This window comes from Actinia tenebrosa, unplaced genomic scaffold (genome assembly GCF_029948245.1).
Source record: "Actinia tenebrosa isolate PJP-AT-01 unplaced genomic scaffold, QUT_ActTen_1.0 PGA_scaffold0__85_contigs__length_37466705, whole genome shotgun sequence".
Lineage (NCBI taxonomy): Eukaryota > Metazoa > Cnidaria > Anthozoa > Actiniaria > Actiniidae > Actinia > Actinia tenebrosa.
The window spans coordinates 4,256,053-4,277,933 of record NW_028292569.1 but is presented as its reverse complement, the minus strand read 5'-3'; the positions used below and the strand labels follow the sequence as shown (position 1 = coordinate 4,277,933).

The 21,881-nt window shown below is 37.6% G+C and overlaps 6 protein-coding genes across 6 annotated transcripts; 3 read left to right on the top strand and 3 right to left on the bottom strand.

Moving 5' to 3' along the window:
• Positions 1–962: 962 nt before the first annotated feature.
• LOC148913299 (uncharacterized) lies at positions 963–1,508 on the top strand (the record flags this gene model as incomplete). Its single annotated transcript, XM_089026032.1, has 1 exon — positions 963–1,508. A coding segment is annotated over one exon (546 nt), but the record flags the coding sequence as incomplete, so codon positions are not given.
• A 1,161-nt stretch (positions 1,509–2,669) lies between these two features.
• Positions 2,670–3,612, bottom strand: LOC148913298 (uncharacterized). Its single transcript, XM_089026031.1, has one exon. It carries the CDS (start codon positions 3,522–3,524, stop codon positions 2,670–2,672), a length of 855 nt encoding a protein of 284 aa, XP_088882157.1. The 5' UTR covers positions 3,525–3,612.
• Positions 3,613–4,141: 529 nt separating this feature from the next.
• LOC116301462 (uncharacterized) lies at positions 4,142–5,659 on the bottom strand. Its single transcript, XM_031710525.2, has one exon. The coding sequence runs from the start codon at positions 5,588–5,590 to the stop codon at positions 4,487–4,489; it is 1,104 nt and encodes a 367-aa protein (XP_031566385.2). The 5' UTR covers positions 5,591–5,659; the 3' UTR covers positions 4,142–4,486.
• A 2,467-nt stretch (positions 5,660–8,126) lies between these two features.
• Positions 8,127–10,178, top strand: LOC116301461 (uncharacterized). Its single transcript, XM_031710523.2, has one exon. The coding sequence runs from the start codon at positions 8,204–8,206 to the stop codon at positions 9,317–9,319; it is 1,116 nt and encodes a 371-aa protein (XP_031566383.2). The 5' UTR covers positions 8,127–8,203; the 3' UTR covers positions 9,320–10,178.
• Positions 10,179–11,038: 860 nt separating this feature from the next.
• LOC116301465 (large ribosomal subunit protein mL37) lies at positions 11,039–14,164 on the bottom strand. The gene is made up of 3 exons (XM_031710528.2): positions 13,759–14,164; positions 12,610–12,950; positions 11,039–11,426 (listed from the first exon to the last, which is right to left on the bottom strand). Exons 1-3 carry the CDS (start codon positions 14,157–14,159, stop codon positions 11,089–11,091), a joined length of 1,080 nt encoding a protein of 359 aa, XP_031566388.2. The 5' UTR covers positions 14,160–14,164; the 3' UTR covers positions 11,039–11,088.
• Positions 14,165–14,456: 292 nt separating this feature from the next.
• LOC116301464 (cilia- and flagella-associated protein 45) lies at positions 14,457–20,736 on the top strand. Its single transcript, XM_031710527.2, has 13 exons — positions 14,457–14,556; positions 14,694–14,792; positions 14,921–15,020; positions 15,452–15,521; positions 15,794–15,860; positions 16,216–16,377; positions 17,105–17,191; positions 17,404–17,667; positions 18,125–18,232; positions 19,033–19,310; positions 19,456–19,569; positions 19,855–20,031; positions 20,341–20,736. The coding sequence occupies exons 1-13, from the start codon at positions 14,554–14,556 to the stop codon at positions 20,471–20,473; spliced, it is 1,662 nt and encodes a 553-aa protein (XP_031566387.2). The 5' UTR covers positions 14,457–14,553; the 3' UTR covers positions 20,474–20,736.
• Positions 20,737–21,881: the final 1,145 nt, after the last annotated feature.

Below are 21,881 nucleotides of genomic sequence, written 5' to 3'. Positions count from 1 at the left end.
AACGGGTCTATTGGCAACTGTCACATGGCAATAGATCAGACTTTGTACAGAGATCTCTGTATCATATGCCAGGAAAGGACTCTTGTGTAGTGCCGTGAAGCTGGATACTATTGCGCAATGTTTGAATTTTCTGACCGGAAAAAAAAACACGGAGAACGCGATGTATTTTAAGGCTTGTTTGCCACAGGCAACCCAATAAAATGAGACGTCACACAGAAAGAGGGCTGAAGAAGGGAGAGAGAAAGAGTGAGAACGAAAGATGTAATCAGTAATAATAATAATAATAAAAATAATAATAATAATAATAATATTATTATTATTATTATTAATAACATCTTTTTCTTAATAGGATATGTAAAGTATGGAAACACCGTGTAATACTCAATATATTATTATTATTATTATTATCATTATCATTATTATTATCATTATCATTATTATTATTATTATCATCATCATTATTATTATCATTATTATTATTATTATCATTATTATTATTATCATTATCATCATCATTATTTTTATCATTATTATTATCATTATTATTATTATTATCATTATTATTATTATCATTATCATCATCATTATTATTATCATTATCATTATTATTATCATTATCATTATTATTATTATTATCATCATCATTATTATTATCATTATTATTATTATTATCATTATTATTATTATCATTATCATCATCATTATTTTTATCATTATTATTATCATTATTATTATTATTATTATCATTATTATTATTATCATTATCATCATCCTTATTATTATCATTATTATTATTATCATTATTATTATTATCATTATCATCATCATTATTATTATCATTATCATTATTATTATCATTATCATTATTATTATTATTATCATTATTGTTATTATTATCATTATCATCATCATTATTATTATCATTATCATTATTATTATCATTATCATTATTATTATTATTATGCAATGACGTTGAAATAGAACCAGTACTTCAAGAAGTTACAGGAGAAATCCTGACCAGAGGTTCTAATAAAGCTTCTGATGCTCGCCTTGACGTTCATGCACGTGGCTTTTGGGAAAAGCAGAGATCTGCATTCTTTGATGTTAGGGTGTGTCACCCAAATGCAGAGTCCTACAAAGACCTCACCCCCCAGCAAATATACCACCTGCATGAGAATGAGAAGAAGCGCAAGTATGCTAGCAGAGTCTTGGAAGTTGAACAAGCGACTTTTACGCCATTAGTATTCACTACAACTGGAGGTATGGCAGATGAGTGTAGAAGATACCACAGTAGGCTCGCCGAACTAATTGCCAACAAGAAAGGAGAAGATTATGCCACCACTGTATCCTGGATACGAGCAAAGGTTTCTTTCTCCCTTTTGAGATCGGCTCTTCTATGCCTTAGGGGCTCAAGAACCACAAGAAGATTATTTAGGAACATAAAGGACATAGACTTGGATGTTGAGACTGCAAATGCAGCAATTAACAAATACTTTAACATAATATAATGATAATATATATGTATATTAAAATGTTTGCCAGATTACTAATTTTTTTAACATATATTATTAGGATTAATTTTTACTAAATAGATTTATGGTTATATATTAGTAGATATATTTTTATATTAGTAGTATATTTTTTAGTTTTTCTTTTCTTTTTTTTTTAGATTATTATTATTATGGATAGATATTTTTCATGTAGGATTTTTAAAAAAGGATATGAGATGAGATTAGAGGAGCAGAGATCAGAGCAGATTTTAGGACAGCATGCATATCATTAGCAGGAGCAGATAGAGAGATCAGTAGATTAGATAGAGCATCAGAGGGGAGCAGGAGGAGCAGGATGAGGAGAGAGCAATCAGAGAGGAGAGCATAGTCAGCAGTAGGATTAAGGAGGAGGAGCAGGGCATATGAGGAGTATATCAGCAGAGAGGAGCAGTATTAGGAGACATGAGGAGGATAGCAGTAGCAGCAGCAGTATGGGAGTCACGGTAGGAAGGATGGAGGATAGAGCAGAGCAGGAGATGAGGCAGGAGCACAGCAGAGGGCAGAGCAGAGGAGGATCAGGAGAGAGTGATGAGAGAGATGGAGGAGAGTAGGCATGAGGAGGGCATAGAGGAGCAGGAGGAATGAGGAGAGAGAGAGAGCAGGAGATATGAGCAGAGAGTAGGAGAGCCAGCATTAGTATACAGTATGATGAGAGAGATCAGGAGGATAATGAGGAGACATATAGATGAGAGTATCAGAGGATCAGGATATGATGATCAAGCATTAGATATTATATTATCATAGATTATTATTATTATTATCATCATATTATCAATCATTATATATTATATCATATCATATATCATTATTTATCATATTATATTATATATTATTATTATATTATCATTATATCATCATTATTTTATAATAATTATGATACATTTATTACACAAAATATAATAACTCTATAGGACACTTACATATATATAGAATATCACGCAAAAATACTTAACAATAATGTAATAATAATAATAAGTTTGTAAATCATTAAAATAATAATAATAATAATAAAAGAATATTTACATTATGTACTTTGTGAAATTTAAAGAGAAAAAGTTACTATTTACAAAAAACTAGAAAAAAACAAATGAAAAACAAGCATTATAAAAAAGTCTAAAATTATCTAATATCGGCAAGGTTAGTATTAATGCTAAAGTCCAATAGAAAGTCACTTTCGTTGTTCTTATAAAAAGGAGTGCGGGAGCCTCTAATGCATGTAATTACAGCTTTCAAAATCTCAAACGACAACTTTGTTCTAATATATGTTATTGTGTCAGAATAGCTTTGTCCAGTTTTGTTCGCCAGTTTATCCGCTAGAGTTTTTAGGAAAATGTGGCTTTCCTTGCCCATACCACCATTGGTCCCAAAGATAAGCGGTGTAAATGAACCCATTTCCACTTCCAGAACTCTCTGTTGATATTTTCTTTTCTTTTCTTGCTCTTGTTCGTTGAATATTGATGAGGTGGTTTTCTTCTGGTTGCACTTGGAGTTGACATGCGACACTCGTACGTCAAAAAATGCTGTCACTCCTCGTTGCCAGAATGCCCCCGCTTTGATATCCAGGCGTGCATCTTCGCTTGTAGTCGTGGATTTTAGGTTAAACCGTTCTCCATTCAGTGGAATCAGCCGAGGCTCGGCTTGGACGTTATGGCAGACTTTGCTCAAGAGAGTGGTTAAAAAGTCGCGAACATTGTCATGTCTTTGGGCAATGAAGCCTCCTTTCTTGCAGGATAACGCGTGATTGACGTCGAAAGACGAGCCACATGGACAAGTCAAAGGTAGATCACTTAGGGGCATGTTATATCGTAAGCGCAAGGCATCTCTAAATTCTTGCTTGTTGAGGGTTAGGCCTTGGTTGTCATAAGGAATAGTGTTTAACCAGGAACTTGCACCTTTATCTCTTGCTTGATCGATGTAAGTTGCCATTTCTGGATTCATCATACCGTCGATGCGCTCGATTTTCGACTTTGTCATAATTGCTTTCAAACTGCGATATTGACTCTTGAGATCCTCTGAGTCCTCCAAAGGTGTTAAATTTTGATCTTTTATAGACTCGGTGTGTCTAGATGTCAATTAACTTCGATGCTGCGAATTGTTGAGGCGAATCTTCTTTTAAACAAGGAATGCCCAAACCACCCTGATTTGGAGTTAACGTGACAACTTCGTGCAGTGAATCAGTTAGGGGCTCCTCTTGACCAAAAAGGGTAGGTAGGAAAACCTCATGAAGTACTATCATTATCATATAGAGATACAATCATTATATTATCATTACCAGGAGGAGTAGGAGCAGAGGGGGAGGAGCAGGAGAGCAGCATAGCAGAGTAGCAGCAGGGCAGTAGATAGAGCAGAGCACATATTATTATTATCATTATTATATTATCATTATATTATTTATATTATATTATTATATCATATTATTATCACTATCATATCATCATCATATTATTAACATTATTATTATTATCATCATTATCATATTATTACATTATCATTATCATCTTATTATTATTATCATTATTAAATCCTATATTCTTATTATTTATTCTTTATATTATTATTATTGTTATTACTACATATCATAACATAGTAAATCCGTTTTGAATTGTTTTTTAATTGACACTTGTAGATAGCTTAACAAGGTATTTCTAACCAATTTATTTGATTTATTAGTTTTAAAACTTCAGTTTAAAAACTTATCTTACTTTTAAAAGTACGTTATGAAGTCGTTATGCTTGACTTGAGTAGACCCTACTGGGCGTCTTGGTCGATCCATTAACTTACTTTAATTACAATATTGTTTATAGTTTATACCTTTTAAAGATACTCTAAATTGTCTCTTTTACTCGTACCATATCATTTCCTACATATTTACGTTACCATTGATCAATTTTGACAGTTCTAAGACTACAAGGAATCACACTACATTGTCTTTTGGTTCACGCTTCATCATGGCGCTCAGTCATCTCGATTTCCCCTCTCTTTCCGATGTGCTTGTACTTCTTGTACGGTTTGCTCTGATCACCAGTCACACGAGGGTACTCCCTGCTAATCGACTCGTAGACATTCTCCACGAAGTCGTACGGGTCATCATCTTCATACTCCTTCCATGTCTTATCCTCGAAAGTTACAGTAACTCTTCCCTCCGCCAACTCTTCAACTTTGTCTTTGAATTTTCCTTTGACAGCTTCCGCTTCGAGTTTTTTGTATTTATCGAGGGAATCCAATGCTTCAGAGTAACCTTCGATGCTTGAGAGTTCAGCGCGAGCTTCTCGGATGATGTCGGCAACGCTCTTATCTGCTTTGAAGTGCTCTGCAAAGTGCCTCTCGGCCTTGCCTTCGCCTTGGGCTGTAGCATATGCCTCGATTTTTTCTTTCAGCTTCGCCTCAGCTGCTTTTGCTTCCAGTTTTTCGTACTCAAAGAGACTTGGAACTGAAGCGAGGGGTCGAAGGTAACAGCATCTTCTAATGGTTATAAAGAGCAATGGAATCCCAAGAATGAGTGCAAGAAGGGTAAACCCATAGATCTGGGATTCTGTCTGTGTATTCTGGTAACGCTTTTCCAAAATGGTTTTATTCTTTCCTGTAACGTTCTTCAACTGATCTTCGTTTCCAAACACTGCACAAGTATAGTAGTCTTTTTGCAAGAGGGCCCAAAAGATCCACAGACAGCCTGCCATAAAGCTGTAGAAGAAAACCGTCAACATCTCCTTGTTGCAGCACCATCTTGGACGACTGCAGGGGCAATATTTTCGCACGATCTGCTTCGATGGGTCTACAGTGTAACAGCATCCTTGAGACACCTTTTTGAAGCTTTCGCTTAGGAGCAGCGAGATCAGGAATAGAACCAGGGCTGGCACGAATATGAACATACAGCCATACGAAGCGTTTCCTTTGGATGGACATTTGAAAAGGTCTGCTGTTGTTACCAGAGCTTGAAATGCAAACACGAACAAAGTGGCAATAATATTTCGCAGAGTGGCGGTGTTATCATTGATGAGCTCTTTGGCAGTGGCTACAACATTAGGCTTGTCGACAGCCATCTCGATTTATATTTAAAAGGGTAAGGAAAACGAGTTTTGAGTGCTTTGTTCAATTATGCAGACTGAATCTAGACTAGTTGGGATGCACATACTAATGAGCTCTAATGCAATGAAGTACTGAAGAGCTATGTATGGTCACGTTTCTTTCTTGAGGGGGGGGATAATATCATCTAAACAAAAAAAAGCATTTGCTAGTCCTATACATCTCATGTTTTCAAAAACAATTCAAGTTTTCTCTTTGTACAGTAGTGAATACAAGCCAATTTGAAACGGTTCAGTATTAAGTTTTGGGGTCCCTGTGGTAATCAGCAGTGACCCGTTTTCACTGTCTCAAGTACCATCTAAGTACGACTTTCTTTGTTGTGCACGTTTTATTCCTAGAGCCGATATATAGCTTCTATAGTGAAAAGAGACAGCTTGATCACGAGCACTAGGGACGTCGTTGATACACAAAGGACTATCTAGAGGAGTATGTCAACCAATTACAAGGGGACATTGCTATCGCAAAAATTCAGCAGCCGGATTGCCCTCCTAGGAAATTGTATTTATTATAGTTCTTCCAATATCCATCGATTGGACTCGAATTTTGTATGCAAAATTTAAGCAGGTTGGAACTAAAGATGCCGGGCCCGGTATTGTGTGTGAACAAGATTCTAGTCGGTTCTCTCCTGTACTTCGAGGGTTTTTCTCTTGGTTTTCTGCTTTTCTTCCATCCACAAAAATCAACTCCTAATTTCCAATTCAATCATAAAACGAAGGCTACAGCTTTGTTAAGGTGCTGACTCAAGGTGCAACATTGCGTGCAACATTGCACGCAACAGGACTGTTGCAGCGTGTGTCTACCCCAAACTTGTTGCACGCAACGTTGCATGCAACAAATCTGAAGTTGAATTGCGCTCTATTCTTGCAACCTATTGCAATGTGTGTCACCCAGATTCAAATTTGTTGCTTGCAATGTCACGTGCAATGTTACACCGTGTGTCACCACCTTTAGTAGTCCGTGTACAGCCGCTTCCCACCCCTCCCCCTACGGGCTAGTTTGTTAACCACTAGCGATTAATTGTTACCCACCTTCACTGAAACATTTATATTTCACACAAATTCTAGGATAACCTAAAAAAATTGCTACAAAAATATTTGTATCCAATCGACATCATTCGCTGGTAGCCTGCGTGCAGCCGGCCTAACTTACTGTTAAGTCCGTCGAGAGAAAAGTCTGGCTGCACGCAGGCTATTCGATGGATGAGTAACTTGTTTTTAATATAAGTGTGGGCATTGTTACCAAGGTTTCAGTTCATTACATCCGGTGCCACTCTTTTGCTTTCGGCCTTCATTTTGAGGGCCAGGATTTTTTAGACTTCAACAATGACACTAGGTATGTCAAATGGGTATGAGATGGCCTGAAGTGGGTAAATATCATGCACAAAGGCATTTGTTTATATTAGAAAGTATAAATATATAGTGACGGCCACACTACATCCGCAGATGGTTGTTCCAGCGGTATCCTTGGCTAGTAACCTCTCTTGACACAGGATACTGCCTGGTGTGATGACAGCAAATGCGATAAGTAGCAACTTACGATGCTCGTTTGACTGGTGATCAGTGCCAGCCATACAAGGGAGACAAACAAAGGGGAGGAGTAAGGGATGGAACTAGGATTTAAAGGGGGTGACGGTTATAGAATACATTGCGCAAATACCACAAGAAACCCATAAATGGCGGAATAATAGAAAATTTCCCCATAAAAATACTTTTCCTTACAAACACTTTTTTTGATTTGTGAAAAAGCGGGAGAGGGGTGACTAGAAGTGACAACTGAAGCACTGCAGCGAGACGTTTTTGTACGAAGTTTAGAGAAAGACTGGTAGCGACCCTTTGGCCCGTCATCACGCTTCCCAAATACTCCATTTTATAGTTCCGTTCGGTGACCACCAATAATAGTTCCAAGCCGAAGTTGGAGTTACCGCGCATAGCAAATCTATAGTTTATCATGCGCGACAACATTATATGGATTCTTCAGGACCAATAGGCTTCGTTGGGGAAACATCTCTATATCCTTTTCTTGTCTCTTCTTCACCAGCGACACTTTCAACAAGACTCGGCGCTACTTCAAGCAATGTGTTGCACTTTGGCATTCCGATCCCGATTCACTGTGAGTTAGCCATGCCTTGACTTAGATCAGCCCAGAGATTCTTTCAGGGTTCGATAAGAGAGTTAGCCATGCCCTGACTTAGATCAGACCAGAGATTCTTTCAGGGTTCGATCTGTGAGTTAGCCGTGCCCTTACTTAGATCAGCCCTGAGGTCGTTTTAGGGTTTGATCTGTGAGTTAGCTGTGCCCTGACTTACATCAGCCCAAAGATTCTTTCAGGGTTCGATCTGTGAGTTAGCCGTGCCCTTACTTAGATCAGCCCAGATATTGTTTTAGTCTTTCAGGTTTCGAACTGTTCGAATAAGTCATGCCACGATGCCCAGATGATTCACATACGATTTGAACGTTTGGGCTTCCTGTGGTAGTCTTGTTTTTACTATGCTTGATCGCGTGACTTTTAGACCACAACAACAGTCTACGACTTGTTTTTCTCGCCACATTGGATTTTGACCACCTTCAAAGATGGCTTCCATCACAATGGCAGCGATGTTCACAAATTTGAAATCGGTTTTCCAGAAACAAACTGGAACAGTTCGAAACGTCGTGACAGTGTTACTCGTGTTTGGAATGCAAGCGATCGTATCGAGCGAAGATCTCTTCAAATGCCCTATAAAAGACCATGCTTCGTACGGTTGGATGTTTATCATCGCTCCAGGAATAATACTTTTCCTTATCGCTCTGTTTTTGAACGATGGCTTCTGGAAAATTGCGACAGGATGTTGTTATCAAGGCGATCGAAGGAGAATAAGCCCAAGGAGGCGATACTGTCCTTGTTGTTTTCCAAAATGGGGTTTCAGCAAGAATCTCCTCGAGGTTTTGTTCTACAGTGCTGTAGCTTCAGCGATATGGATCTTTTGGTCGTTCCTAGAGCGAAAATATTATACCTGTGCGAAAGCTGGGAACAAAGAAGCGAGACTTTTTAACAAAACTATCGAAGAAAAGAAGAGAATTGAGCTTGAGTTTTCGAAGGCCAGCGACGAATCGCAAATCATTGCGTTCTCACTTCTGGCCATCATGCTTGGTGTCCCATTTATCGTTTTAACCACGTACAGATGCTGTTGCCAGCGCCCTATTTCATCCCTTCCAAGCCCTTACGAGTACTTAAAACTAGAAGCCAAGTCAGCAGTAGAAACTTTCACTTCTAAAATGGAAGGGCTCGCTAAAGATCAAGGCAAACGCAAAGCAGAAATGTACTTTTCTGAACAAATCCAGAGCGACAAAACGCCAACAGATATTTTGATTCAAGCTTACGATGACCTCACAAAGGTCGAATCTTACGCTAAAGTATTTCCAGCTCTCGATGAATACAAAGAAATGGAGGCCAAAGCTGCTGTTTCTGCCTTCAAGACCCAAGTTGAAGGTGCTGGTAAAGATAAGGTGGCTTTGACATTTGTGGATAAGACTCTGGGTGAATACGAGAAGAAGAACCCGTTTCATGTAGTTGAAAATGTTTACGAGTCCATTGTAGAGCGTTATCCTCGTTCTACTGGCGACCGAAGTCAACCTTATGTGAAAATGGAAGAACAGCTTAATGAAAAACAAGTCCGACATGATGCGTTCGCGATTCAAATGACTTGATGAATTTGAACGCAAACACGTTTTCTATTTTTTCGAACTTTCCTAAAAAGTTTGTTGAAGTTTTTTACGGCTGTTGCATGTTTTTAACTAAAGTTTAATAAATAATTCATGCATATTTGTAAGGAAATAAGTCAAGGTTTTTGCAAAAGCTCTTTTGAAGCAAAAGTTTGACAAAAAAATTGTTTTTCCCCCAAGTTTTCATTATTATTTTTTGTTTTGTATTAGTTTTTAGGAAAAAGTTTTATTACTTTATTTAAATCTAACTTATATTTTATAGCTTAAGTTAAAGAAGTGAATATTGGGAGACTAGACCAGATTTCATAGCTTGCTGCTTGCCTGAAATATAATGGACTTCAATAGCTGATCCATGCAACCTGGACCATTCTCTTTCACAGTACCTGCTCAATTTAACAAATTGACATCAGATTTTTATGTGTCTGTCCTCTTATTGACAATAAATTTCGCCATCACATTGTCAAAGTAGTATGCAGATCCACTCGGCTACGCCTTGTGGATCCACACTACTTTGACAATGTGATGACACAATTTATTGTCAATAAGAGGACAGACACATAAAAATCTGATGTCAATTTGTTTTTTACAATAACAAAAACGATAAAAACTTCTCATTTTTAATGATCAAAACAACCAACGGAAAGAGCGCGCGCTCGTTGACGTCAGCTTTATCTGTCTGTCCTCTTATTGATGATGAAAAAAACAATCAGTGCGCGAGAGGGGCACTAGAAACAAGGATGCAACCAAACCAGGTTATAAGCACCATATGCTAAAATGACTGTATTTATCTTTCTATTAAGTATATATTGTTTTGGAAATAAAGGTTTAAAGTTTAGGTAATAAACTTTTTTCTTACTTTGCGAACACAGGCATATCGTAAATCTAGCTACAACCCTGGACAAAAGTCATTGGGCCACTTGAAAAGTCAGCACTAAATTTTTAAATATTGTCTTAATATCCATAATTTCTCAATTTTTATACGCCATTTCATCTCTATGAAGCTCACCCCCCCTCCCCCAATTCAATGTTGGTCAAACCACACATCATCGCAAACGCCCCGTTTGCCCCAACATTGAATTCAGGGGGGGGGGGGGGGAAGAGAAGATAACAATTTTATGTTGCTGTCCCAATACTTTTGTCCAGGATTGTAGATAGAAATCTGATATCTCCAACAATATGTTCAGCAAAAAATACTGCAAGTGATTTTTCATCAGTATATTTCATATTACTAAGCTTCACCGCCATCCGGTTGGCTAAGTTGGTTGAACATCAGACTTTTTTGTGAGACTACAGGTCATGGTTCGAGTCCCGGCCGGACCAACACTCATTTCCTCAAAATAACTGAGGAGAAAGTGCTGCCTTTGTAATAAACCTCTTTAGCTTGGACATAAGGTTTTCCCATTTCAGACCACATGTCATTCTCACAAGAATAAGATTCTTTGTTTGACTTGTATCCATATTCATGTGTCTTCTCATCTACAACAAAAAATGATACTCTAGGGAATGACACATGGTCTGAAATGGAAAAACATTATGCCCAAGGTAAAGAGGTCTATTACATCTGCAAATGGTTTGAATTTCGAGTGCCTCAGATGACCACTTTAAATGGAGGTCCCATCTCTCCACACTTCATCATTACTAATCATAAATCATCATCATCATCTTCGTTCAAGAGTTAGGAAAATTTAAGAATGGACCACAAACTCAAAATCTTTAATCTTTTTTCAGTAATAACGAATTATTTTTTACAAATATTATCTCAAAGTTCCATTGGTGATAAGATTAGTGAAAATTTCAAAACAGTCTCTATTAAATCCTTCTACTTTGGCCTCATATTGACCACTCTCTGGAATAACCTCCTCCAGTAAAGCTTTCTCATACATCTTCATTCCGGGTAAAACCCAAGCGATATTTTTGACCCCCTCATCAGAAGAGAAATCCAAAGTGTTGAGTTGGTAGATAATAAAGGACAGCTTATAACCATCTGATACCACACACTGAGCAGTTAAAGGCTCCTTTAAAATCTTACCCATCTGGTTATCATGGAGATTGATTGCCTGGGTAACGAGCCTCCCAAATGTGAACATTAAACCTATGAATAAAAATTTTGTTTAGGAAGTTTTTTCTTTAGAAAATATTTTTTTAAATATTATGTAGTCCCCTTTACAAGTTCCTGAGCCATCTTGAAAGGTAGCTGTGCCTTTGCATCGAAGTGAGATGAACAGTGAGCTTGAAATGATAGAGATGTGAATAATCGTTTAATGTGTTAAAAAGGTCTCTATCATTGCAAGCTCACCGTTCATTTTGCTTCGATTCAAAGGCACTGCTACCTTTTAAGATGGTGCAGGGAACTGTGAAAGGGACTATTGTCAGTATTGTTAAAGCTATGCTTTCCAAGCAATTGATATGTTTTTTTTGAAGGATTGAATCAGATGATAGAATTCGATTTTTGAAGAGAGAGGGAAACCAGTGAACTTGTACGAAAAACTTAGGCACAGGATAAAACAAAAAAAGCTACTCTACTCAGTCAAGTTTGGCACAACAAAAGTTTGGCCACAAAATTTTGTCAGTGAAATGTTGTCAGTAGCAACATAAAAAGTATAATAGGAAATAAGCAAGCATATTACTGACATCACCATCAATAAAGTGTGTGTATGACAATTATCCATGATGTTGGCCCATGTACATTTCACCAACAAACCTTCACGACAATTTTACTACCATTATGCCAAACTCAACTGAGCAGTGTAATATGATGAAAAGTCCAAGGATTATTCCCATCTCAACAGTAGATAAAAGTCGGTACAACAGCAGTGTACACTACCATTTTCACCAACATTACACTGTGTGTAAAGTTCACATACTATGTACTCATTGACTGAGTGGGAGGGCCGTACGGGAAAATATTTGGCTCGAGGTCATGTCGTACGGACCGAAAGAGCGAGGTCTGTACAAATGACCGAGAGCCAAATATTTTCCCGTACGGCCCGACCTAACTCAGCCAATAAGCATTTTATCATATGACCCTCACGAAAATAAAAATAATTAAGAAAAAGAAGGCGCGCGGATTCGAGCAGGGCTGGACTGGTTTTTCCGGCCCGCTTATGTCAACCCGTCTGGCCCCCATCACGTGACTTTTTCCAATGGTTTTATTAGAGCGCACGAGCAGGGCCGTATGGGTCATATGATAAAGTGTCATATTACAGATTGACTGTATGGATCTAAAAACAATATTATTGGATAAAAATTGAAAAAAATAAAACAAAATGGCTTACCTTGAGCAAATCTTTCCCTAGTGGACCATTTGTTCTCTGTATTCACTAACACAAGTGTGTGTGCGTGTGGGTAAGGTGCGCCATCATAAAACCCAGTGTCTGTCTCACAATTTGAAGCCACTCTTAGTAGATTGAACACTGGAGCAATAAGATCGAGACTCTCTAGCTTTATCTCTTCAGTTTCCCTCAATAAATCAGCCGTGACATAAGGACTTAATAATGTCTTTGATGAGAGTAGGTAACCTAGGTTACCAGATACTTGGATGGTGTCGTCATGCCGTTTCCATACTGCTGATACATGGGGTTTGTGAGACAGAGACATGTCATTAAGACCAGGAAAGCTATGAAAAAAGAATGTAATTTATTTGGACTTTATTAGAAACAGTGAGCAAATAGACCTGAAAACATTGTATTGGGATCACTCAAGAAAATTTGTGCAAGGACTATAAGTTGGTTTCACTTGACGTCATTGCCGTGTCTCAAGCAGAAATGTTCATCAGCTGAATTGCAAGTTTTCAATAGAATTCTTTCTGGTTGACAGCACATGGTGTTCAGTGTTTGACCCCCATTTGAAGCAGATAATGAGATTCAGACACTTTTATTGGCTGATTAAAAGGTTGTATCGTTGTGTACGGGAATTGTCAGGAGAATTCTATTCAAATTCAAATTTTGAGTAATCGGCTAGTAGTCGTACCCTACGATAGCATAAATTAAACTATAATAAATATTTATGTGCACGCGCTGATGATACATCGTTAAAATATGACTAAAAAATGAGACCACCCAACCGAATTCACTTCGTGGTCTAGGGGTTAGGTTTAGGGTTAGGTTTAGGGTTAGGGTTGGGGTTGGCATTGTAGTAGTTCTTTGGTGCCGAAGGTACCGAGTTCAATTCTTGGTGTCTTCACTTAATTTTTTTTCTAAGTGAGGAGAGCCAACATTTCTAAGTCCCACTCGTGTGTTCGGAAACCTATGACGTACTTCGTTAATCCGTACACGACGATAGCACTGATTAAAACCCAGCAATAGAATTCTGTCTGGATGACAGCACATGGTGGTTAGTGTTTAACCACCATTTGCAATAGATAATAAGATATAGAATTACATTATTTTAAGTTACAGAATTTTTCAGATTTTTCAAATCCTTACCTATTTGCTTCACTCCACACCACCTTCATCATGTTCAACATCAAGGGCAATGCACATGTCGTCTTGGTGGACCTTTCTCCCTCGTAATTAAAAAGCCGTGTTTGTACTACACACTGTCTAAATCTATCCATCATTTTATCTGTCAAAGAATCGTCTAAAATACTTTTCTGTAAAGAATCTGGGAGACCTTCCTTTTGAATTGTCTTGGTAAGATAAAGTGCTTGGATATCTGACTCTAATGTACGAGTTTTTGGATGGAAAGCATAAGGTTTTACAGCAGTACAAAGCCCAGCATGTCTTCCTAAGATATATCTAAAGGAAAGAAGCTTTTGGTTTGTCGTTATGAAGCTGTGTTTTTTGAAGTTTGAGAGACACTTGTTCCACATGTTGGTGGCCGCCATCTTGAAGTATGACAATCCCTCTCGGATTCTTTATTACACAGGAAACCCAGTTTGGTTATAATTGCTTATTTATTTAACGTATTTGTAACAATTCTAAAACTTGAAAACTCAGGCGAACTCATTCAGGATTTTTGTTTTTGTTTGAAAAGAATATTTACAAGATATTTATTTATTTATTTTATTTTTTTCGAAATATGTTGAACTTATTTTTATTTGGGTTTCCTGTGTAATTTAGAGCAACGCAGTTCCAGTCTCTCTTCGTATTTGTTGCGCTGTAACCATAGCAACATTGATGTAAAGTTTGCTGTTGTTCAGGTGATCGCCATTTTGTATTCGACTTCAACGAAGACGAGAAGAAGCTCTAGATTTTGACTTATTTTAAGCGCTACCAGTGATGGTAAGTTCTTGAAAATTCTCTCATATCTTTATTAAAATATAAAGAACATATAGACATTTTTTGAGGTTAATTCGTAGCAGTTTTGAATTATTTTGGAGCGATCTTTTGAAGAGGGGTTTTTTGTTGTTCTTGCACAGCCGAACAGTACAGTGGTTTCAGTAGATTCTGCGGGTTCTTCAGGATCAAGACGATGTTATACAAGGCAGTACCGCACTATTAACAAAACTTCGACAGTGGTAAGCAAATACTGTTTTATTTTCAATTCACATGATTTAACTTGGCGATAAACTTTAAACATTAAAGAAATATCGAGAAAATAAGTATCGTTGACCAAAAAAATATCGTACAATTTTATATTCTTCAGGACGAATCTTTATTCGGTTCCCCCCAAAAGACAAGACCAAGGGATGTACGAGGAGAAGAAGAATTACTTCTTTCAAGAAAGAAATCCCCAATCGGAAAAGGTATTTTTAAAAAAAGCTAAATAGTCGTTCTTCAATAATCTACTTCGTTACAATCTTTGCCCTAAAATTTCTCTAATAAAACTTATATATTTTGATTATTATATGAATAAAAAATAAAAACCTTATTCATTTTCATGGTATTTGACTAGCATTTAACTTTACTAAGCTAAATGTAAATATTTTAACTTAAAAAGAATTTAGAAAATCTTATGTTTTTTATAATTTGAGGATTTGTTATACAGTGGATTACCACTGTTTCATTGCTACGTGCTGATCAAAACTGCAGTCAAAGGAAATATTGTTTGGTACCTTTGCATACTCTGATTGACAGCAGTGGTTAGCCCGACTTCCCTTCAGCAGCTGTTGTGTCAATCCAGCGCGTCAGCAATAAAGACAATTATGAGCTTACATTTTTTATCGTTCGTGTTTAGGACGATCTCGTCATTCAGATGAGCCAGAAACTATTCAAGTGATCACCAAGGATTTGATTCGCAGACTGAGGTAAGGATGACAAAGGGTGAGGAGGAGGTATATGTGTCATGTACCACCTCGTAATGATAAGAGCACTTAGCTTTTACCTGGCAATGCCACCAGGGTTCAAGTACCCCCAGGTGTTGTATATGAGTCTGTGCATTGAGGGTTTTCTTTGGGTTCTCTGTTTCCTCTATCCACAAAAATTGATTTCCAAATTCCATTGGAATTTCAGTGGATGAAGAGCCACTCTGTGGAAATCCTATTTTATCTTTTTTACATTTTGTTGTATGTATTTCCAGGGTACCCCAAGAAGATCCTTCTGGCCGTTCTATTATCCTTGAGGGTGCCGAGTTTGGCCGTATTAAAGTAAGTTGATAACTGAGTAGTTGAATAAATACTGGTATCCAATTGGACATACATGCCCTTCCCCCACCCCCCCCCCCCCTGCTGTTAATTTGGTGGGGAGTTAAACATTTAATGCCCTTGCTTGCCCCAAGACTATTTTTGCGGTGTGCAATGTACATTAATTTAAAATTTGTTATTTAACCCTAGAGTGGCCAAAAGCTTTTCAATTACCCGTCCCCTAGGACATTATATTTTTCGTTTTTTATTTTGATATTGAGAAATAAATAGCACCCTAATTATGTTCCAGGAAGAGCCTGATTTGGACCCTTTTAGTAGTGAAAGGGTTAAGATCAGTATTTTCTTTACTGCTTATTAGTCTGCCTCAAGGGTTTTGTCCAAAGAAGAACGAGAAGCAGCATTAGAAGAACTGAAGCGAAGGAAAGAGGAGCTTCAAAACCAAGTGGAAGAAAGAAAAAACTACATGCAGTACATGGACTTGAACAGGAAGGAAAATGAAAAATTGACTGACCTGGAACAGGTTGGTGAAAACCAAATCCTTTGTATTTTATAACTAAGCAATGTCTTGGCTGATCTAAGTCAGTGCATGGCTAATTCACAGATTGAACCCTGAAACAACCTCTGGGCTGATCTAAGTCAAGGCATGGCTAACTTACAGATAGAACCCTGAAACAACCTCTGGGCTGATCTAAGTCAGTGCATGGCTAACTCACAGATTGAACCCTGAAACAACCTCTGGGCTGATCTAAGTCAGTGCATGGCTAACTCACAGACTGAACCCTGAAGCAACCTCTGCGCTGATCTAAGTCAGAGCATGGCTAACTCACAGATTGAACCCTGAAGCAACCTCTGCGCTGATCTAAGTCAGGGCATGGCTAACTCACAGATTGAACCCTGAAGCAACCTCTGCGCTGATCTAAGTCAGTGCATGGCTAACTCACAGATTGAACCCTGAAGCAACCTCTGCGCTGATCTAAGTCAGTGCATGGCTAACTCACAGATTGAACCCTGAAACAACCTCTGGGCTGATCTAAGTCAGGGCATGGCTAACTTAACAATCAAATCCTGAAACAACCTCTGGGCTGATGTAAGTCAGGGCATGGCTAACTCACAAATCAAACCCTAAAACAACTTCTGGGCTGATGTAAGTCAGGGAAAGGCTAACTCACAGATTGAATAAGAATTTAATAATTTGATCCTTAAGCAAAATTAATATATAAATTTGGTATGATTCCTTATCACTTCAGGAGGCAAAGGTGAGAAGTCAGCACCTGTTGGAAAAAGCAAATGAACAAATGGAAGAGCAAGAGGATGAAATCAAGAAACTGAATGAAGTAAATATGAATAATAGGAAAATTCTCCATATTTATACTAGCTTGTTTTATTATATTTTTGACTAGCAGCAATAATAGCCAAATTCCAATGTGCAACATTCAAATACAAAGTCTGCATTATATTTAAAATTGTAGTAACATGTCATCACAATGCCTCTCAAGTAAGTTTTCTATTCTATGCACTAAACAGAGTTGCTCTTTGATTATTTCAGTTGATTTTAAACGCTAAATGTCATGCTATCAGAGATGCCCAACTTATAGAAAAAGTAGAAATCAAGAAAGAACTGCTCCAGGAAGACAAGCGCCTGGATGAAATGATGGAAGTAGAGAGACTTAAGGCACTAGTGGAGTATGAAGAACGGGAAAAGGCTAAACAGGAGGAGAGATTAGAAGGAGCTAAGGTTCTGAGGGACCAGATAAAGGACAATGAACAGTACCGTATGTTGGAGGAAGAAAGGAAAGACCAAGAGACAGTCGTAAGTTCATTATGTGTAATATTAAAAGTAATAATTTGGATTTTAAAACTCTGCACATGGGTGACGTGTAGCAGTGAGAGGGCTTGCCTCTCACCAACGGCAATTTGACCCAGCTTCCATTCAAGTATGTAAGTGGAGTTACTAGTGTTGTTCTCTTGTTTTCCTCCCTCTGCAAAAATCAACTTTTAAATCCCAATTCGTTCATGGGACAAGGGCCAGCGGTTTGTTAGCCACTGGCTAATCAAGTGTTACCCTCGTAACGCAAGGACGATTTATTTTTTAGCTTTACTCTTCTTTTTTTTTTTTTTTTTTTGAGTGTTTACCTCTAATTTATTGCAAATCGTATTAAACCCTAAAATGACCTGACTTGCAAAGTTAGGACACAGTATTCATAGATTAGATGTTGCTCAACTGTTTCTTATCGAAACAATTCCAATCTTTCTGTTTTGTTTATTAGGCAATGCTCCAGTATCTGGACAAGCTGCAAGTTGAAGACATGGAAAATCTAATCAAGAAGAAAGAAGTGCAGAAATCTCTGATGAAAGACGTTGCAAAAGCCAATGAAGTAAGCTAAGATTTTATCTTACCAAAGCAATTTCATTTTACTATTAGATACAGAAGATATCAGTCTGATTACTGTCAAAAGTCTCTTACGAAAACAAAGTGGCCACCTAGGGGAAGTTCTCAAGTGCTCATTAAATATAGCTTACTTAATAGAAGTATAAATATGTGTAAAAACTCTTTGGGAATTTGAAAACTGATCGCTAAGGCTGTGTTCATAATGTATGGCAGAGGGGGGGACAGGGGGAGGCAGGTGAAAATTTGAAATGTCCAGAATAATTCTTAACACCCCTTAAAGTCATGCAAAAAAATACGATCCCCCCTAAGCAAGGCTGGTAGCTTCTTCCAACAATTGTGCATCCCCCCTATTTTTCTGATAAAAATTTGTCTATCCCCCATTTTCCTACCAAAATTTTCCCGATCCCCCATCAATTTCACCTGCCACCCCCCCCCCCCCCCACCCCTCTGCCATGCATTATGAACACAGCCTAAAAAAAGGTTAGTTGCTTATTATAATAGTGGGTTAAATTTGTGTTCTGAAAAACCCTTTTCAAGACTTTGACTAAGCTAAAGAGGTTATTCGGTTAATGGAGGCTTTCATAAAATCTAGCGACCCTGACTCGTCCCCAGTCGTCTTCTTACCTTCCCTTTACCCTTTGCGCGCTTCGATCAAAACAAGTGAGACGACGGGGGACGAGCCAGCTAGCGACCGTATGCCTGCTACCGCGCTAGACTTTCTTCTTTTCCAAGAAAAACATATGAAAACGTTTTTTCTAAATAGATAATTTCATGGGTTTGTTATAGGAAATTCAACGCCAGAGAGAAGTGAAGAAACAACAAGAAGTAATGGAAGAAGTAAAGGTAATGGAATACCTGAAACAAAAGGCAGAAAGAGAAGAAGCCTATCAGAAGGAGCTGGAGAAAGCTAGGATTGAGAAAGAAAAGGAGATAGCTAGGCTTCGCGCTCAGCAGGAGAGAGCCAAGGATGTACAGGCTGAAAAAGATGCGTTGAGAGCCAAGAGAAACCAAGAAGAAGCAGAACGAGAATGGAGGAAGAAAGAGAAAGAAGAAAATGAGAAGAAGTGAGTTTGCTTTCAAAACTAGTTGTACTTTGTCTCAAAAGTTTATCGTTATTTCTCGTCATGCATCTTTCTTTTTTTTTTTTTCTTTTTTTTTCCCTGGTCTGCCAATCTTTTCTTTTCTCACAAATCTAATTCCTTCACGTAGAATGAGAACGGAAGCCATGTTGAAGGCTGCAAGAGAAAATCAAGTCAAGAACAAGGAACATTTCCTCGCTGTTCAAGCCGCAAGAGACAGAGCTGAATTTGAACGTGTTCTAAAGTAAGTATATCCCACAATACACGTTTTAGATAATATTCCAATTCCTTTAGCTGTCTTTCCTTCGTTCTTTGCCCGCAAAGCCTGTCTTTCTTTTTTATTCACTTAATAATTTATCGGTAAAGAGGTTTGAAATTGTAAAACTGTTCCTTCAGACGATTAAAAGATGGGTTAGGAAAAGCTGAATCTGTATCTTCAATGCTAAAGGTTTAGATTTAAGGAGATTTGCTAAGCAGTTTGAAAAGTCTTATTTTTGTTTTGACGAATATTTTTTTCATTTTATTGCAGAGCACAAGAAGAACAAAAAGTTAAAGACGAAGAATCAGACCAAGTAGCTTCCATTCGCCGCCATCAGTACGCCGATGAAGTGCGCCAGCAAATCCGAGAAAAGGAAAAAGATCGCGTACACGCGAGAAATGCGTTCTTTGAAGAAGGTATCAAACTTGATCAGGAAGCAAAAGCAAGGTAAACCATTCAACTGTTAACCTATTAATTCAACCAATCACTATGCGTATGCAAGCTTACAAAAACAAATATGTACATTTGAGCTTTTTTATCCTAAAAAGAGTAAAAAATATATAATAGTTTGATTTTTTCAAATAGTTTGATTTCCCGAAAGATTTAGATTGTCTTGTTCGCGGTAACTCTCCTTTTCAGTCTGATTTTTTTTCCACTTCTGTTGTCGTTATTGCTACCGCTGCGTTTGTTGCTGTTGATAACGTCGTCGTTTTACACCGTAACAATTTTTTTCTAACCAACCTTCTTCTTTTTTAGGAAACAAAAGCTTGACGACATCAAGAGACGAAAATTGCATGAATTAAAACACGCCGGCGTCCCGGACAAATACTGTAACGAAGTAGCTCGTCGTATTGAAGCTCCCCCGCCATCACTATCTCGACTTTATTAAATAAATAACTCTCAACTTTTCAAGGAAAATGTATTCGCTATTCATAACTTAAGACCAAAAAAATATGTAAATATAATTGTCAGGCAGTTTGTCTTGGAACTTGGAATTTTGATTTATTTGTAAAGAGGTTTTTAGTTCAATAAAAGTCAAAGATTGAAAAAAATTCTACTGGTTTCAACGTTCTTCGATGTGCAGTGTTTTGCGTTTTTATATTTTAGTTAATTCAACTGAACAAATGTAAATAGAGTTTCAAAATTAAAAGTTGTATAACTAGAGTGGGTGAGGGTGTTCGTCAATTTTGCATTAAAACTGAGCTTGAATAATTGTGTTTCTTGTATCAAAAAGTTAGTTAGAAAAATCTTGCATTTAGATGAGCTTTGCAAAAACTTAAACATGTCAAATTTCAATAGAACGAAAAACCAGACTAGGTAGAAATTAAAATCCAAAACAAGCGAAAGTTTTTGTTCAACCTGATATTTTGAGTTACAGCCGGTTACGAACCCATATTAGGGGCTGAAAAAATAAACAAAACAAGCTAAAAAGTTAATATATATCTGACTTTAAATAGGGAGTTATGCCGTCAATTTTTTGTGGCGGTATTTTGTAGATATGAAATGGCGGTTCTGCGCCACGGGCCCCGTCGGGCTACCCCGGGCCCGCAGTAGGGGGGAGGAGGCGTTCTACATCATCGAGCTCCGGAGCCGCTTCGGAGCCAAAGGGGGGTACTTTTTAGCCTTCTGCGGATTCGGCCGGATGACGTCATGATTTATTTTGATCACGTTCGTCTATATTTTATGAAATAGGAGTTCTGCATCAGGACCATCTGGATTCATTGCGGATAATCAATTAGATCCGGATTTTCCACTCGGTCGCCTTCGGATCTCGGATTTCGGATTCATAGGGGTTTTGAGATCATATTCTATATTTATTTTTGGGGCTCTTCATACAGAGAGAAATTTCAACGTGTTTTTCTAGTTTTCGCTTGATCTTTTGATCTGCGTGATTGACAGTTAGATTCGCCTTAATGCAACTGTCGCTGAGATATGCAAATAATGAATAAACGTCATGCATCATGAGAAATTTGATTATATTATATCTATTTCGATCTCGTATTTGTGAGAAATGTTTGACAATATTTTAGCTAAACTCGAAAGTTTCCAAGTCGCCCAAAATCGTAATTTATGACCTCGATTTCGCAGTTTGCGGTTTCTCTGGTCAAGTAGAAGATCATTCCGGCAATGATTATCAGACGTGAATTTGTTAAAACTTGCTTTATTGTGCATCATATCATGTGTAACATAGGCGCTGAATGCAGTAAATATTGACCACATATGGTGTTTTTCACTCAAGTTTCTTTATTTTGCATATTTCACGACAGTACAACTTTATTGGTTTACAGTTTAGTTAT